Source organism: Oncorhynchus clarkii, chromosome 6 (genome assembly GCF_045791955.1).
Source record: "Oncorhynchus clarkii lewisi isolate Uvic-CL-2024 chromosome 6, UVic_Ocla_1.0, whole genome shotgun sequence".
NCBI lineage: Eukaryota > Metazoa > Chordata > Actinopteri > Salmoniformes > Salmonidae > Oncorhynchus > Oncorhynchus clarkii.
In genome coordinates, this window is record NC_092152.1 from 53,424,002 (window position 1) to 53,442,561 (window position 18,560).

General features: G+C 41.8%; 1 protein-coding gene across 4 annotated transcripts in view; it reads right to left on the bottom strand.

Annotated features, from left to right (window-relative positions):
• The window catches only part of LOC139411286 (USP6 N-terminal-like protein), a 53,162-nt gene that overhangs the window by 11,783 nt on the left and 22,819 nt on the right, over nt 1-18,560 (bottom strand). For 3 of the 4 annotated variants that reach the window (XM_071157376.1, XM_071157375.1, XM_071157374.1), the window contains 5 exons: nt 8,701-8,786; nt 8,580-8,619; nt 7,811-7,891; nt 7,470-7,577; nt 492-601 (listed from right to left, as the gene is read on the bottom strand). In XM_071157376.1, the coding sequence (XP_071013477.1) occupies nt 492-601; nt 7,470-7,577; nt 7,811-7,891; nt 8,580-8,619; nt 8,701-8,786 (425 nt within the window). The remainder of the gene's footprint in view (nt 1-491; nt 602-7,469; nt 7,578-7,810; nt 7,892-8,579; nt 8,620-8,700; nt 8,787-18,560) is intronic. The other variant, XM_071157377.1, reaches the window with a different exon arrangement.

Genomic DNA, 18,560 nt, shown 5'->3' on the forward strand with positions numbered 1-18,560 from the left:
GAACATGTCGATCATGTCTTTTGTGTACAACATGAAGTTTCACCCTCCATATAAATGAGGGGGAAGCAGCAGCGGAGCTACGAAGGCAGCAGAGCAGGCAGCAGAGCAGGCAGCAGAACAGGCGGCAGAACAGGCGGCAGAACAGGCGGCAGAACAGGCGTCAGAGAAGGCGGCAGAGCAGGCGGCAGAACAGGCGGCAGAGAAGGCGGCAGAACAGGCGGCAGAGCAGGCGGCAGAGCAGGCGGCAGAACAGGCGGCAGAACAGGCGGCAGAGAAGGCGGCAGAGCAGGTGGCAGAACAGGCGGCAGAGCAGGCAGCAGAGCAGGCAGCAGCTACGTAAACATCTACCTATCAATAGCAACACGGGTTCCAGAAAATCCAAAACCGCAGCCACTCTAATATATAATAGACTGGGGGATCTGATCCTAGGTCAGCACTAAGACATACACGAACACCCGCCCTTACCGTAGAATATACGGCTGCTGACTTACTTGAATCCGAATCGATCCATGAACATGATGTGGTTTCTAAACGTCCTGTTCACATCCAGATCGATCTGTTTGATTTCCTGGGAGAACATTCTGGCCTGTTCCTTCATCCTCTGAAAAAAATGTCATTAAAACAATGTATACATTTTCTAAATCCCTTGCACACTTCAAAAGCGTATTAGAAAGAAATGAACGGCAACAGTACACATGATTAATGCAACAATTTTTTTTTTGAATATATATATTTTTTCAAAATCATAGATTCTATAGTATTTAGGCAACATATTTTTATATTGCCTTAATATCAAAAGCCATAATCCCCTGTCAGTAAACCTCTGTTATTGTGTGATGTGTGTGTGATCTTTGTAACTCCATGTCAACACCATCTGCCTGTTTTCATCTCACATACAGTAACATAATCCTCTCTCTTTTTGGAGCCGCAACCAACAAACAATCAAAAACAATGTCACTATTCTTAATATTGCTGAATGTAGCGACGGGTGGGTGGGAGTTGGGGTAGTTGTGAAAAGTAATGGTGCTATAAACATGAAATGGTCTTGGTGTATAACATGACAATCATTTTGTGTTCAGCACTCTGGCTTCTGGCTGCAATATGTGGGGGAAGATCAGAACACTCCTACGTATGTTCACGTACTGTATGTCTTAGTGCCTTCAGAAAGTATTCACACCCCTTGACTTTTTGCACATTTTGCTGTGTTACAGCCTGAAGTTAAAAGGGATTACAGTTTTATTTTGTGTCACTGATCTGCACACAATACCCCATAATGTCAAAGTGGAATTATGATTTTAGAAATGTATTAAAAAAAATTAAAAAGCTGAAAATGTCTTGAGTCAATAAGTATTCAACCCCTTTGTGAAGCCTAAATTACTCCGGGAGTAAAAATGTGCTTAAAAAGTCAGATAACAAGATGCATGGACTAACTCTGTACGCAATAATGGTGTTTAACATGATTGTTTTCATGACTAACCGCACCTTTGGGATAGTCAAACACAAATTCAACTACAAACACCAGGGATGTTTTCCAATGCCTCGCAAAGAAAGTGACCTACTGGTAGATGGGTAAAACAAAAAGAAGCAGACATTGAATATCCCTTTGAGCATGTTGAAATGATTAATTACACTATGTACAGTATGGTGTATCAATACACCCAGTCACTACAAAGATACAGGCGTCCCTTTTAACTTAGTTGACGGAGAGGAAGGAAACCGCTCAGGGATTTCACCATGGGGCCAATAGTGGTTTTAAACCAGTTACAGAGTTAAATGGCTATGATAGGAGAAAACTGAGGATAGATAACCAACATTGTAGTTACTGCACAATACCAAGCTAAATGACAGAGTGAAAAGAAGGAAGCCTGTACAGAATAAAAATATACCAAAACATGCATTCTGTTTGCAATAAGGAACTAAAGTAATACTGCAAAGAATATGGAAAAGAAATTTAGTTTTTGTCCTGAATACAAAGCATTGCAGTGGTTGCTCAACTAAAGGTTTTGAGATTATGCTCCGGGACTTAAAGGTAATTTGTGGTTTAGTACGTTACCCTGCGTCACTGCTTCATTGCTCCAGACCACAGCAAGGGGGAGTTAGAGCACTGATTACGCTTTTGGGTGCCACGGTGCTAATGTGTCTCTAACTGACAATGAATGGGCGACATAAACCAAATAGGAACTGATAATTGTGCACGACTTCAAAATTGAATTTAAATTCACTGAATGATGAGGATAAAGGTGATTGAATTTAGAACAATAGTGTAAGAATTTCTATTCCTCTGTCCTGCATGCGCACACCCTGAAAAATACACATCTTTTTTTATTTCTACTCGTCAGTATTACTTACTAAAACTGTTGTTACACAAAGGTTTTTATTCTAGACAAACGAAAATGTTCAATTATATTCTGTCACGCCCTGGCCTTAGTATTCTGTGTTTTCTTTACTATGTTGGTTAGGCCAGGGTGTGACATGGGTGATTTATGTGTCTTGTTTTGTCTAGGGGTTTTGTAGTCTATGGGGTTGTGTTCAGTTGAGTGTTCTAGGTAAGTCTATGGTTGCCTGTAGTGGTTCTCAATCAGAGGCAGGTGTTTATCGTTGTCTTGGGAACCATATTTAGGCAGCCATATTCTTTAGGTATCTTGTGGGTGATTTTTCCTGTCTCTGTGTTTTGCACCAGTTAGGACTGTTTCGGTTTTTTCCACGTTTTCTTATTTTGTATAGTGTTCACGGTTTCATCTTTCATTAAAGATGTTTATAAATAACCACGCTGCATTTTGGTCCGCCTCTCCTTCCCAGGAAGAAAAACGTTACATATTCTTAAGATATATGTGTTGACTGGATATGTGATGTCTGCTAAATAATCAAGTTGATGGCTCAGTCATATTGTAACGGGTTTCTTCTTCCTCCTCTGAGGAGGAGTAGTAGGAAGGATCGGAGGACCAAAATGCAGCTTGGTATGTATCCATAATGTGATTTAATGGAAAATGAATACAAAATACAAAAGAACAAGGGAATCAAAATGAAAACTGAAACAGTCCCAAATGGTGCAAACACTGAAACTGAAAAATAATTACCCACAAATCAAGAGTGAAAACAGGCTGCCTCAGTATGGTTCTCAATCAGGGACAACGGTTGACAGCTGCCTCTCATTGAGAACCATACCAGGCCAAACACAGAAATACCAACTCATAGAAAAACAAACATAGACAACCCACCCAACTCAGGCCCTGACCATACTAAAACAAAGATATAACAAAAGAACTAAGGTCAGAACGTGACACATATAACCTCAGCACCTACATAAAGCTGAGCGAGTCACTCATTCATGGCTTTGGATCAATATAATTACGTACTAACATTCTTTCTGATAATATTTAATAAATAAATGTTTTGATTATCCTGACCTGGACACCATGTATTATAATAGCCCATTATGGGCTGTTAGCAGGATAATAGACTCTTGCCAATAACTTTCTGTATTTTGATACTTTGTACAAGGCAATTGATCAGCATTAAAAACTTTGTGGATGGGGCCTCCCGAGTGGCGTAGCGGTCCAAGACACTTGGACCGCTACGGATGCTGGTAGGATACCCGTATCGGCCGCGACCGGGAGACCCATGAAGCGATGGTGGGCTTTTGGTTTCTCTCCCTCTAAAAACAGAAATAAATCATTCTAAATTACAAACTGGCTTTATTTAAACATTTGTAAGAATGTCTCACCCCATGTTCAAGAATGGCCTTTTTCTCGCTCACTTTAGGTTAGTTGAAAAATAAATCTCCAAATTTTTTTTTTTTTTTTTTTTAAACAAAGCGATTATTATTATTATTGATTCATTTAGAATGATATAAAAGCCCCTTAAATATTCTCACAGATCAGATTTGCCCTAATGAAAAATGCCCCATAGATTTTAATTTAGAATCCTCCAATTCTCTAAATCTAATTATACTGTAGGCCTACTGTAGGCGACATGAGTCTCACTAGTGTTGAGTAATGTGCTTTTAAAAGTGGTGTAGGTCTTATTTATTTAAAAAGCATATTGAAGTTAGAAGCAATAGGATTTGAAGCAATAGCCTACTTGCTGTGGTTAACTATGTCAGCACAGTTTCTCGCTGCTCTGAGAAAAGCATAGGGACTGGTTTTGATAAATCAATGAGATTTTTTGTTTTTCTTGGAATAGAAACACCATAATATTAATCAAATGAATTAAAATCTTAAAATCAATCCTATTCACTATGTTCTTGCAAAAAAAGGTTTTAAATTCTCTCATACAGCCAATATTGAAGGCTATCAAATGCTTCTCAAAGATGCACTCTGGTGGTCAAACTAGCACTAACTAGCATTAATGGTAACAATGGCTGACAATTCAATAACGTGCAGAATTCTGCAGCCCGCAAAGTGTGCTGCAGTATGAAGCAACTAGAAAGAAAATCCAAATCCAAATCCAGACAGCTGATGTTCTGATAGAGCTGCAAAATATGGATCCCTACAAATCAGCTGGGCTAGACAATCTGGACCCTCTCTTCTTAAAATTATCCACCGCCATTGTTGCAACACCTATTACTAGTCTGTTCAACCTCTTTTTCTTATCGTCTGAGATCCCTAAAGACTGGAAAGCGGCCGCTGTCATCCCCCTGTTCAAAGGGGAGACACTCTAGACCCAAACTGTTAGACCTAAATCCATCCTGCCCTGCCTTTCTAAAGTCTTTGAAAGCCAAGTGAACAAACAGATCACTGACCATTTCAAATCCCGCCGTACCTTCTCCGCTATGCAATCTGGTTTCCGAGCTGGTCACGGGTGCACCTCAGCCAAGCTCAAGTTCCTAAACGATATCATAACCGCCATTGATAAAAGACAGTACTGTGCAGCCGTCTTCATCGACCTGGCCAAGGTTTTCGACTCTGTCAATCACAGTAATCTATCGGCAGACTCAACAGCCTTGGTTTCTCAAATGACTGCCTCGTCTGGTTCATTAACTACTTCTCAGATAGAGTTCAGTGTGTCAAATCGGAGTGCCTGTTGTCCGGACCTCTGGAAACCTCTGTGGGGGTGCCACATGGTTCAATTCTCGGGTTGATCATTTTCTCTGTATATATCAATGATGTCGCTCTTGCTGCGGGTGATTCTTTGATCCACCTCTACGCAGATGACACAATTCTGTATATATCTGGCCCTTCTTTGGACACTGTGTTAAAATTTTTCCAAACAAGCTTTAATGCCATACAACACTCCTTCCGTGGCCTTCAACTGCTCTTAAATGCTAGTAAAACGAAATGCATGCTTTTCAACCGATCGCTACCCGCACCTGCCCGCCCGACTAGCATCACTATTCTGGACGGTTCTGACTTAGAATATGTGGACAACTATAAATACCTAGGTGTCTGGCTAGACTGTAAACTCTCCTTCCAGACTCATATTAAGCATCTCCAGTCTGAAGTCTTTGCTAGGTAAAGCTCCACCTTATCTCAGCTCACTGGTCAGCATAGCAACAACCACCCGTAGCACGTGCTCCAGCAGGTATATTTCACTGGTCATCCCCATAGCCAACACCTCCTTTGGCCACATTTCCTTCTGTTCTCTGCTGCCAATGACTGGAACGAATTGCAATAATCACTGAAGTTGGAGACTTACATCTCCCTCACTAACTTTAAGCATCAGCTGTCAGAGCAGCTTACCTGTCACGCCCTGACCTTAGAGAGCCATTTTATTTCTCTATTTGGTTAGGTCAGGGTGTGATGTGGGGTGGGCATTCTATGTTTTGTGTTTTCTATGTTTTCTATTTCTTTGTTTTTGGCCGGGTGTGGTTCTCAATCAGAGGCAGCTGCCTATCGTTGTCTCTGATTGGGAATCATACCTAGGCAGCCTTTTTTCCCACCTGTGTTTGTGGGTGATTATTTTCTGTCTAGCTGTTTTGTTTGCCTGACAGAACTGTTCGCTTTCGTTCTCCTATTTGTTGTTTTGTTCGAGTGTTTTTTTAAATAAATATCATGAACACTCACCACGCTGCACTTTGGTACACTCCTTTCATTGATGATGAGAGTCGTTACATTACCGATTGCTGCAGCTGTGCACAGCCCATCTGTAAATAGCCCATCCAACAAACTACCTACCTCATCCCATATTTGTTTTAGTTTTTCTGCTCTTTGCACACCAGTATTTCTACTTGCACATCCTTATCTGCACATCGCTAAATTGCTAAATTGTAATGACTTCGCCACTATGGCCTATTGTTTGCCTTACCTCCTTACTTAATGTGCACACACTGTATACAGATTTTTCTATTGTGTTATTGACTGTACGTGTGTTTATCCCATGTGTAACTCTGTGCTGTTGTTTTTGTCACACTGCTTTGCTTTATCTTGGCCAGGTTACAGTTGTAAATGAGAACTTGTTCTCAAGTGGCCTACCTGGTTAAATAAAAGTGAAATATATATATATATTTTTTTAAGAACTACTGTATGTTTGGGGCCAATCCAACACAACACATCACTGAGTTCCACTTCATATTTTCAAGCATGGTGGTGGCTGCATCATGTTATGGGTATGCTTGTCATTGGAAAGGACTAGGGAGTTTTCTGTTTTGGATAAAAATAAACGGAATAGAGCTAAGCACAGGCAAAGCCTTAGAGGAAAACCTGGTTCAGTCTGCTTTTCAACAGACACTGGCAGACAAATCCACCTTTCAGCAGGACAATAACCTAAAACGCAATGCCAAGTATAGACTGCAGTTACTTACCAATACGACATTGAATGTTCCTGAGTGGCCTAGTTACAGTTTTGACTTAAATCGGCTTGAAAATCTATGGCAAGACATAAAAATAGCTGAACACCAATGATCAACAACAAACCTGACAGAGCTTGAAGAAAAGAGAGACTTGCCCAGAAAGACTCACAGCTCTAATCACTGCCAAAGGTGATTCTAACATGTATTGAATACTTATCTAATTTAAAATATATTAGTGTTTTATGTTCCATTACTACTTTGAGAGAATTTTGTGTAGATTGGTGACAATAAAAAAAAAAACTAAATCAATTTGAATCCCACTTTGTACAAATGTAGGGGGAAGACAGGGACATGTACTGTATCATACCATTACCATACGAATCACAGGGTATTTATCTCTAGCCGGGTATTCAGTATTGTTGAATAGGTTGTTTTTCATTGACTCTAACCATGTAGTGAACCTGGTTTCTGATAGCAGAGTCTTGCACAATTACATCACTTTTCCTGAGACCTGAAGTAGCAGTCACCTTCAAATCATAACAGGAGAGATTTCATGGTTTAGTGGTCCTGAGTGACCACTGGCTTTAGACTGCATTGTGCTGGTTGGAGCATGGTATCAAATCCCTGTGTGTTGGATAAATGCTGGGTACACCTATGCACTGTTTAGAGTAGATGCTTGATGAATCAACAGTGCGTGTGTGTGTGTGTGTGTGCGCGTGTTAGAAACTGGGTACTCTTTTACCTCATACTTCCCCTCGTTCTCATTCTTCAACTTCTCCACATCCAGCATCAGGGCCCAGGCCTGGCCTCTCAGCTGCAGGGGGAGACCCTTATACACACGCTTTACCATCTGAGAGGAGAGCAGGGGGACACAGGAGAGACAGGGGTTAGACAGGGGGAGAATGGGGAAAAACAAAATGGCAGGAGTTGAGGCAGAAGTGTAAATGCTCAATGAGCATTTAAGACTAATATAAACATTTATAAACACAAGTGAAGGGTGTGGTGTGTGCCTGTGTAAGCGAGAGAGAGAGAGAGAGAGCGAGAGAGAGCAAGAGAGCGCACGTGCGAGAGAGTTATTCTCACCCTGTCACTGTTCCAGTATTTATCCCATTTTTTCACCATCTTCAGCCATTTTTCTACCCTTTCAATTTCCAGGTTCTTTTTCTGTCAGGGCGAAACCCAAAAATACATTTGAAACTAGGCAAAATGTTATGTATGCAAAATGAAGACATATTACAAGACACATCACAAGATACATTTACACATAGAGTATAGTACAGTACAGAACACAGTATTTACAATGTTTCTTCTAAAACTACAACCAAATGAACTCTCTTTGTGGGATCATAAAAAATATCAATTGACGTGAGAACCTGGTGTCCTGCCCCCACTGCCATGACTGGCATGTGTTGGTTTGTACTGTATTGACATGTAATATTGAGGAGAGCGTATCAAGTTCTGCCCAAGGTTAAATGTGGTATTCATTTAATCAATCACGGCCACATGACCGGTTCTAAGGTGTGAGGAAGCATAGCTCCCATTCCAGAAGTGTGTGAGATGCCTAAGGATCGGCTTCACCTTAGATGGATGCCTGGGGCATGTGGCCCTGCTACAGGGTTTCATTAAGTTAGCGGAAGGTCATGGATTGGCTAATACATACACATCGAGCACGCACTAAGCATTGACATATTTCCACGGACACACACACTACAGCTGTACCTGGAACATTACACCTCTATATGTTAGAGGTCACACTTGAAAGGTTAGTTAGTAGATTCTGTACACCACTTAACGGAAACTGTCGTGTGTCTCTTGACTCTTTTGATGCATATATTGCATTTCCACTTCTTACCTTCTCCTCATGTGCACTAGGGGCTGGCAGATCCTCGTCACTGTGGAAAAAGAATGGACAAACAACAGTAAGATTCAAGTAATGTGTACAATACAGTACACAGAAACCCAGTTTGACTTACTGCAGAAACCCGAAACGGTCAGTGACTCTGTAAATACTGTAATCTGCATCCTCCCAGGGGTCAATCTCCACCCCCTCCTGTCTGCCCTGGAATAACACACAGACACAGACACATCAGAAACAGCACACAGCCCAGGGAAAACATGCAGTAAGTTGGCCTGTTGCTTTAAAATGGTTAATTAAATCAAGTGAGGCATTAGGGCCTTTGAATTTGAGCCATTGGGAAAAACACAACACACGCTGTTCTCTAGAGAACAATACACTTGATTTTAGTACAAACGCATCACATCGCTGTGCCTGTCTCAAAGATGACACAAATGGATGCATTGTGTCTATCTATGCTGTGTTAAATCGTGGCCAATATAAAAGAAAATCTCATTGCCTTATGTACATCGTGGCGCAGATATTGCCCAAGGGGCAGAGGACAATTTTCTTTCAGGACTAGTCAATGGACTACATAGATGTGGCCAACTATTAGAAAGCATAGAAAGCTATCAGAAAGCAGGTTGCAGGCAAAGAGAGAGAGAGAGTCGATACATACAGCCTACAGAAACCAAACCGTGCCATCACAGATGAACGGTCTCAGCGATGATGCCCTGAGGGCACACTGCAAATGGTGTCGAGTGTGAGAAAGTGAGAGGGCTAAAAATAGATCCTAGTGGAAGTCATTTGGGGAGAGAAAGCAAAGAGAGGAAAGGGGGAGATGGATATAATTAAACAGTGAAAGGGAGATGAGAAGGAATGTGTGGAAAGCGATAGGGGGGAGGGAGAATGAGAGAGAGGGGGAGAGAGCGAGAGAGAGACACATGGTCAGAGAACCTGCATGGACTTTCCAATATTCCTCCAAGCATACCTATGTCCGTGGCCTGGTGGATACCTGACTCTTTCTGCAATCAACAACACAATCAGAAAAACGGCCAGTCGGCTGCTTTGTTAAGGGACAATGTGGACCACCCAGACTTTCAATGTAGCAACTGTTTGCTTGTAGAGGACTACAAGATCAAAGTGACTACTCTTGGCAAAAAAGTGGCGAATCTATACAAGCTACTGGGGAATCCACACCCGCTTAGTTTTTCTCTCTGTACCCCAGTAGCAGGACGCCGCTCTGGCCTGATGGAAGTGTTGTTGCCGTGTCGGCTCTCCACAGCCGACTGGCCGGTACTCTGCAGAGATCCCTCACATGAAGGGGTATCCCCCTTCCCTGGAGAATGGAGCTAGTAGGATGCTCCTGGATGACTTGGGGGATGTTCCTGTTCTCAATATTACCAACCAGCCATGGAGATACGTCACTCGCCATGGAAGTCGAAAACAGCATCTTCTGGTAACGGGAGCCTCATTGGAGATATTAAGCCCGGACCGGACACAGACCAGAAACAGCTTTAATGCCCTGGATCTAGAGGGTTCCGGCGCGATCTTCCCTCAGGGATTGTGGTTCGAGATCGGATCCGGAGGTACTCAGGCCTATTCATCATCCACGATGGATACTACAACTGGCTCGGGTCCATCGGGCCCCACCACCCTTCGTTCCTCGAGGGGTTTGTGAAACCACTTGAGGAGAAAGAATGAACGGACTTCCTCAGCCATTGCACCAGCTGTCATCATCGACAGTTCTATTGTAAGAAACACCTTGGTTCCCAGGGCAAAATCCCTGTGCTATCCTGGAGCACAAGTACAGGACATTACAAGGCTGCTTCTGACCGTTCTACGACAGATGCCTTGAGCTGATGCTGTCGTAGTCCATGTGGGGTCAAACGATATCAGGAGGGCTAGATAGGAATTTCTGAAAATGGATTTTAAAGAACTGATTCTAGCACTGAAAGATTCCAAAAAGCGGCCAATTATCTTAGGTCCTGTACCATCATTGGGCCGCGGGTGTGAAAGTTTCAGCAGGCTACTGGCATTACACACTTGGCTAAAAGATTGCAGTAGCTCTGTTCGAATCACTTTTTTAAATAACTTTGACACTTTCTGGAAACAGATCATTCTCTACAGGAATGATGGAGTCTATCCAAATCATCTTGGCTCTTGGACTCTGTCCACACATTTCAAGGCTGCATTGAGACAATGACTTATCAATGACCCAAGACCAGCTCAATTAATCCCTACCATTGTGTCGGCGAGTTGTCAAAATGTTGCAGCGAATGTACATTATCCCAGGGGAGTTGCCAGACACAATGTAAGTGACTTACTTTATGCCACCCTGCCCTGAATGTCTCTGTTGATCCTAGAGATATTGTATACAGTAATCATGTGGCTATGTACCAGAGTTATTCTGTTAGCACTGAGGCGTTGTGCCCAAGTAGGTAGTCGACTGTGTGCAGATCACCCTGCACTATTGGCTTAAATATAATGTCTACTTCTGATAAGCTTCCCAATAAAGCAATAAAAACAATCAAGTATCCCAGAAAAATGCTAAAACTAGCTCACCTTAACATACAGAGTCAAAAGTTAGGACACACCTACTCATTCAAGGGTCTTTCTTTATTTTTTACTATTTTCTACCTTGTAGAATAATAGTGAAGACATCAAAACTATTAAATAACACATATGGAATCATGTAGTAACCAAAAAGGTATTAAGGAAATCTAAATATATTTTCTATTTTAGATTCTTCAAAGTAGCCACCCTTTGCCTTGATGACAGCTTTGCACACTCTTGGCATTCTCCCAACCAGCTTCATGAGGTAGTCACCTAGAATGCATTTCAATTAACAAGTGGGCCTTGTTAAAAGTTCATTTGTGAAATGTATTTCCTTCTTAATGCTTTTGAGACAATCAGTTGGTGGTAGGGGTGGTATACAGAAGATATCCCTATTAGGTAAAAAAACAAGTCTATATTATGGCAAGAACAGCTCAAATAAGCAAAGAGAAGCGACAGTCCATCATTACTTTAAACACATGGTCAGTCAATCCGGACAATTTCGAGAACTTTTAAAGTTTCAAGTGCAGTCGCAAAAACCGTCAAGTGCTATGATGAAACTGGCTCTCATAAGGACCGTCACAGGAAAGGAAGACCCAGAGTTACCACTGCTGCAGAGAATAAATTCATAAGAGTTACCAGCCTCAAAAATTGCAGCCCAAATAAATGCTTCACAGAGTTCAAGTAACAGACATCTCAACATCAACTGTTCAGAGGAGACTGCGTGAATCAGGCCTTCATGGTCGAACTGATGCAAAGAAACCACTACTAAAGGACACTAACAATAAGAAGAGACTTGCTTGGGCCAAGAAACATGAGCAATGTACATTAGACCTGTGGAAATCTGTCATTTGGTCTGATGAGTCAAATTTGAGGTTTTTGGTTCCAACCACCGTTTATATTTGGACTTTTTTGGTTACTACATGATTCCATATGTGTTATTTCATAGTTCTGATGTCTTGTTCTGATGTCTACAATGTAGGATATAGCAAAAAAAAAGAAAAACCCTTGAATGTGTAGGTGTGTCCAAACTTTTGACTGGTATTATACGTAGCCTGTGAGAGAAAAATGACATATTTACCTGATTTGTTTGATATTAATAGTTAGCATTCAATACTTAACAAATAGTCGGATATTTCTGTTCAGTTTAATTCAGTGTTTCTGTAAAGAGATGGTTTCCACTCTATCTTCCTGCAGGTAGTCTGGGCGTATGGTCAAGTAAAATGGGTTTTGGAAGAGATACAGTTCAAGACGGAAGTTTACATATACCTTAGCCAAATACATTTAAAGTCAGTTTTTCACAATTTCTGACATTTAATCCTAGTAAACATTCCCTGTCTTAGGTCAGTTAGGATCACCACTTTATTTTAAGAATGTGAAATGTCTGAATAATAGTAGAGAATGAATTATTCCAGCTTTTTCTTTCATCACATTCCCAGTGGGTAAGAAGTTTACATACACTCAATTAGTATTTGGCAGCATTGCCTTTAAATTGTTTATCTTGGGTCAAACCTTCCACAAGCTCCCCACAATAAGTTGGGTGAATTTTGGCACATTCCTCCTGACAGAGCTGGTGTAACTGAGTCAGGTTTGTAGGCCTGCTTGCTCGCACATGCTTTTTCAGTTCTGCCCACAAATTGTCTATGGGATTTATGTCAGGGCTTTGTGATGGCCACTCCAATACCTTGACTTTGTTGTCCTTAAGCCATTGGAAGTATGCTTGGGGTCATTGTCCATTTGGAAGACCCATTTGGGAACAAGCTTTAACTTCCTGACTGATGTCTTGAGATGTTGCTTCAATATATCCACATAATTTTCCTGCCTCATGATGCCATCTATTTTGTGAAGTGCGCCAGTCCCTCCTGCAGCAAAGTACTCCCACAACATGATGCTGCCATCCCCGTGCTTCACAGTTGGGATGGTATTCTTTGGCTTGCAAGCCGCCCCCTTTTTCCTCCAAACATAATGATGGTAATTATGGCCAAACAGTTATATTTTTGTTTCATCAGACCAGAGGACCTTTCTCCAAAAAGTACGATCTTTGTCCCCATGTGCAGTTGCAAACCGTAGTCTGGCTTTTTTATGGCGGTTTTGGAATAGTGGCTTCTTCCTTGCTGAGCGGCCTTTCAGGTTATGTCGATATAGGACTTGTTTTACTGTGGATATAGATACTTTTGTACCTGTTTCCTCTAGCATCTTCACAAGGCCCTTTGCTGTTGTTCTGGGATCGATTTGCACGTTTTGCACCTAAGTACGTTCAAATCTAGGAGACAGAACGAGTCTCCTTTCTGAGCGGTATGACGGCTGTGTGGTCCCATATACTTGCGTACTACTGTTTGTACAGATGAACATGGTACCTTCAGCCATTTGGAAATTGCTCACAAGGATGAACCAGACTTTTTTTCTGAGGTCTTGATTTCAAGCAAAGAGGCACTGACTTTGAAGGTAGGTCTTGAAATACATCAACAGGTACAACTCCAGTTGAATCAAATGATGTAAATTAGCCTATCAGATGCTTCTAAAGCCATGACATAATTTTCTGGAATTTTCCAAGCTGTTTAAAGGCACAGTCAACTTACTGTATGTAAACTTCTGACCCACTGGAATTGTGATACAGTTAATTATTCGTGAAATAATCTGTCTGTAAACAATTGTTGGAAAAATTACTTGTGTCATGCACAAAGTAGATGTCTTGACCGACTTCCCAAAACTATAGTTTGTTAACAAGAAATTTGTGGAGTGGTTGAAAAACGAGTTTTAATGACTCCAACCTAAGTGTATGTAAACTTCTGACTTCAACTGTATCTTGAGCTGACAATGACTTGGTAATGATAATCTAAAGCTGGCAATCTATAGACAAGATGTGGTGTGTGTGACCCGAGATAGAGATAGACTGGAAGAGTTTAGAACAGTGCCTCATTGTCTCATCCCCTGCAGATAACCAGGACATGAACCAGGGGATCTTATGGGAAGGTTGGAACCAGGCTGACTAAGCATGTTTAGGTCTTATATTACTGATAATGAAAAAAGCAGATGTTAAGCATTCGGCAACACACTTCGGAGTGTGGGGTCGATGGTTTCATTATTGCAATAATTAAATCGATATTAAATAAAGATGATTGTTTGAAGAAATGACAAAGTCTCTCTCAGAACTGAATTTCCACTACAAGCCTAAGAAACAAGGTACCTGAAATGAATAACTTGCTAGTAACAGATGCCAGTCATATTCTGACTATCTCTGAAACTCACTTCGATAATACCTTTGACGATACAGTGGTAGCAATACATGGTTATAACACCTTGTTGCGGTCTGTATTCAGAATCCCAGTCCTGTAAAGCGTAGAGACAATTTCAGGTTAAATACTGTTGAAGCAATATGCCTCATGTAAATCCCATTCGTGTGGGAAGCTGCTTTAGACCAAGCACTAACAGTCAGTATCTGGATAATATGTGTGAAATGCTTGATAATATATATGATATCAACAGAGAGGTATATTTTCTGGGTGATTTCATTATTGACTTGAATGAAATCATCAACACGTATTGATCACATCTTTACTAATGTTGCAGAAATGTGCTTAAAGCAGTAATCAAAGCCATTGGATGCAGTGATCACACTATAATAGCCATATCTAGGAAAACCAAAGATCCAAAGGCTGGGCCTAATATAGTGAGTGTGTAAGAGGTCATACAATAATTTATGTGGTGATTCATATGTTGATGATGTAAGTAATATTTGTTGGTCCGTGGTGTGTAATGAAGAGCAACCAGATGCTGCACTTGACACATTTATGAATTGCTTATTCCAGTTACTAATAAGCACGCACCCATTAAGAAAAGGACTGTAAAAACTTAAATCCCCTTGGATCTATGAGGAATTTAAAAAATGGTATGGTTGAAAGGGATATGGCAAAATGTTTGGCAAATATGTCTGGCAGCATAACCGATTGGCAAATGTACTGAAAATTGAGAAATGAATCACTAAACTGAATAAAAAGAAGAAGAAACTATACTATGAAGCAAAGTGATAATTAAATAAATAATGATTGTAAAAAGCTTTGGAGCACCTTAAATAAAATTTTGGGCAAAAAGGCCAACAACTCCATCATTCATTGAATCAGATTACTAATTCATCACAAAACCAACTGATATTGCCAACTACTTTAATTATATTTTTCATAGGCAATATTAACAAACTTAGGCATGACATACCTGCAATAAACGCTGACACTACACATCCAAGTGTAACTGACCAAATTCTGAAAGACAAGCATTGTCATTTTTTATTCCGTAAAGTGAGTGAGGAAGAAGCACAACAATAATTGTTTTGCTTATGAACAATGACAAGCCACTGGGGTCTGACAACTTGGATGGATAATAGAAGACAATATTGCCACTCCTATTTGTCCTATCTTCAATCTAAGGCTACTAGAAAGTGTGTGCCCTCAGGGCTGGAGGGAAGCAAAAGTTATTCTGCTACCCAAGAATAGTAAAGCCCACTTTACTGGCTCAAACAGCCAACCAATCAACCCATTGGTAAACTTTTGTAAACTAAATCTGTATTTTATTTTACAGTAAACAAATTGACAACAGACTTTCAGCACGCTTATAGGGAAGGACATTCAACAAGTTTAGCACTTACACAAATGAATGATGACTGGCTGAGAGAAATTGACGATCAAAAGATTGTGGGGACTGTTTTGTTAGACTTCAGTGTGGCTGCTGAAAAAAAGATGTGTGTTATGATTTTATACCCCCTGCTATATTGTCGATAAAGAGTTACCTAACAGAACACAGAGGGTGTTTTTTTAATGGAAGGATCTCCAACATAATCCATGTAGAATCAGGAATTCCCCAGGGCAGCTATATAGGCCTCTTACTTTTTTCAATCTTTACTTTGAGTAAAGTCTATGTATGCGGATGACTCAGCACTATACACGTCAGCTACTACAACAATTGAAATGACTGCAACACTTAACAAAGCGTTGCAGTTAGTTCCAGAATGTGTGGCAAGGAATAAGTTAGTCCTAAATATTTCAAAAACTGAAAGCATTGTTTTAGTAAAGCTGAGGTGACTAAACTGCTTGGAGTAACCATGGATCGTAAACTGTCATGGTCTAAAACACGTTGATACAACAGTAGCTAAGATGGGGAGAAGTATATCCATAATAAAGCGCTGCTCTGCCTTTTTAACAACACTATCAATAAGGCAGGTCCTACAGGCCCTAGTTTTGTCGCACCTGGAATACTAGCACACAGCTCGGACACCCATGCATACCCCACAAGACATGCCACCAGAGTTATCTTTACAATCCCCAAGTCCAGAACAGACTATGGGAGGCGCACAGTGCTACACAGAGCCATGACTAAATAGAACTCTATTTCGCATCAGGTAAATGATGCAAGCAGTAGATGAGAATCAGATTTTTTAAAAACCAGATAAAATACACCTTATGGAATAGCAGGTACTGTGAAGAGACACACACAGGTACAGACACGCATATACACCAACGTTAGCATACACACACTTTGTAATATTGTTGTATGGTGGTATTATACATTTTGTATTTTACTGTAGCTATGTAGTGGTGTAATAATATTGTATGATCTACTGTTTTATCTTTTGTTTTATGTGTGATGTAAGTGCCTCAATGTGTTTGAACCCCATGTGCAGTAGCTGCTGCCTTGGCAGCATCTAAATAATACATACAAATACAAATTAATGTTCACTAATGTCATGAGTTCAATCATTATCTCTAACCTAATGTCATGAGCTCAATCATTATCTCTAACCTAATGTCATGAGCTCAATCACTATCTCTAACCTAATTGTCATGTTGTGTGTTTCTGTCCTTTCCCTTCACCCTGTCTCCCTCTGCTGGTCGTTGTTAGGTTACCTTTTCTCCCCCTCTTTCCCCCAGCTGTGCCTTGTCTCCTCCTAACTACCCATTCACCCCGTTTCCCACCTGTTCCCTTTTTCCCTCTGATTAGGTCCCTATATCTCTCTCTGTTTTTGTTCCTGTCCTTGTCGGATTCTTGTTTGTTGTGTTTCATGCCTGAACCAGACTATCGTCATGTTTGCTGTAACCTTGTCCTGTCCTGTCGGAATCTGCCGGTCTATCTGAGCCTACCTATGTTTGGTTATTAAAGAAGCTCTGTTTAAGTTAGTTCGCTTTTGGGTCCTCATTCACTCATCGTAACAGAAGAATCCGACCAAGAATGGACCCAGCGACTTCGGATCCTCTCCACTCAGCCGTCGAGATCCAGGGAGCGATGCTAGGCAGACACGAGCAGGAATTGTCTGCTGCTCGACATGCCGTTGAGACCCTGGCCACCCAAGTCTCCAACCTCACAGAACAGGTTCACCATCTCCGCCTCGATCCACCGGCCACTTCCAGGGCTTTCGAATCTCCGGAGCCCAGAATCAATAACCCGCCGTGTTACTCTGGGGAGCCCACTGAATGCCGCTCGTTCCTCACCCAGTGTGATATTGTGTTTTCTCTCCAGCCCAACACTTACGCCAGGAGCACTGCTCGTGTCGCCTACGTCATATCTCTCCTTACTGGACGGGCTCGTGAGTGGGGCACGGCAATCTGGGAGGCAAGGGCTGAGTGTACTAACCAGTATCAGGACTTTAAGGAGGAGATGATACGGGTTTTTGATCGATCTGTTTTTGGGGAGGAGGCTTCCAGGGCCCTGTCTTCCCTATGTCAAGGCAATCGATCCATAACAGACTACTCTATTGAGTTTCGCACTCTTGCTGCCTCCAGTGGCTGGAACGAGCCGGCTTTGCTCGCTCGTCTTCTGGAGGGTCTCCGCGCAGAGGTAAAGGATGAGATTCTCTCCCGGGAGGTTCCTTCCAGCGTGGATTCCTTGATTGAACTCGCTATTCGCATTGAGCGACGGGTTGATCTTCGTCACCGAGCTCGTGGAAAGGAGCTCGCGTTCTCCGTTGCCCCCCTCTCCGCATCACTACCATCTTCCTCTGCCGGCTCGGGAGCTGAGCCTATGCAGCTGGGAGGTATCCGCGTCTCGACTAAGGAGAGGGAACGGAGAATCACCAACCGCCTCTGTCTCTATTGCGGTTCTGCTGGTCATTTTGTCACTTCATGTCCAGTAAAAGCCAGAGCTCATCAGTAAGCGGAGGGCTACTGGTGAGCGCTACTACTCCTGTCTCTCCTTCAAGATCCTGCACTACCTTGTCGGTCCATCTACGCTGGACCGGTTCGTCAGCTTCCTGCAGTGCCTTAATAGACTCTGGGGCGGAGGGCTGTTTTATGGACGAGACCTGGGCTCGGGAACATGACATTCCTCTCAGACAGTTAAGGGAGTCCACGGCCTTGTTCGCCCTGGATGGTAGTCCTCTCCCCAGGATTCAGCGTGAGACGCTACCTTTAACCCTCACTGTTTCTGGTAATCATAGCGAAACAATTTCTTTTTTGA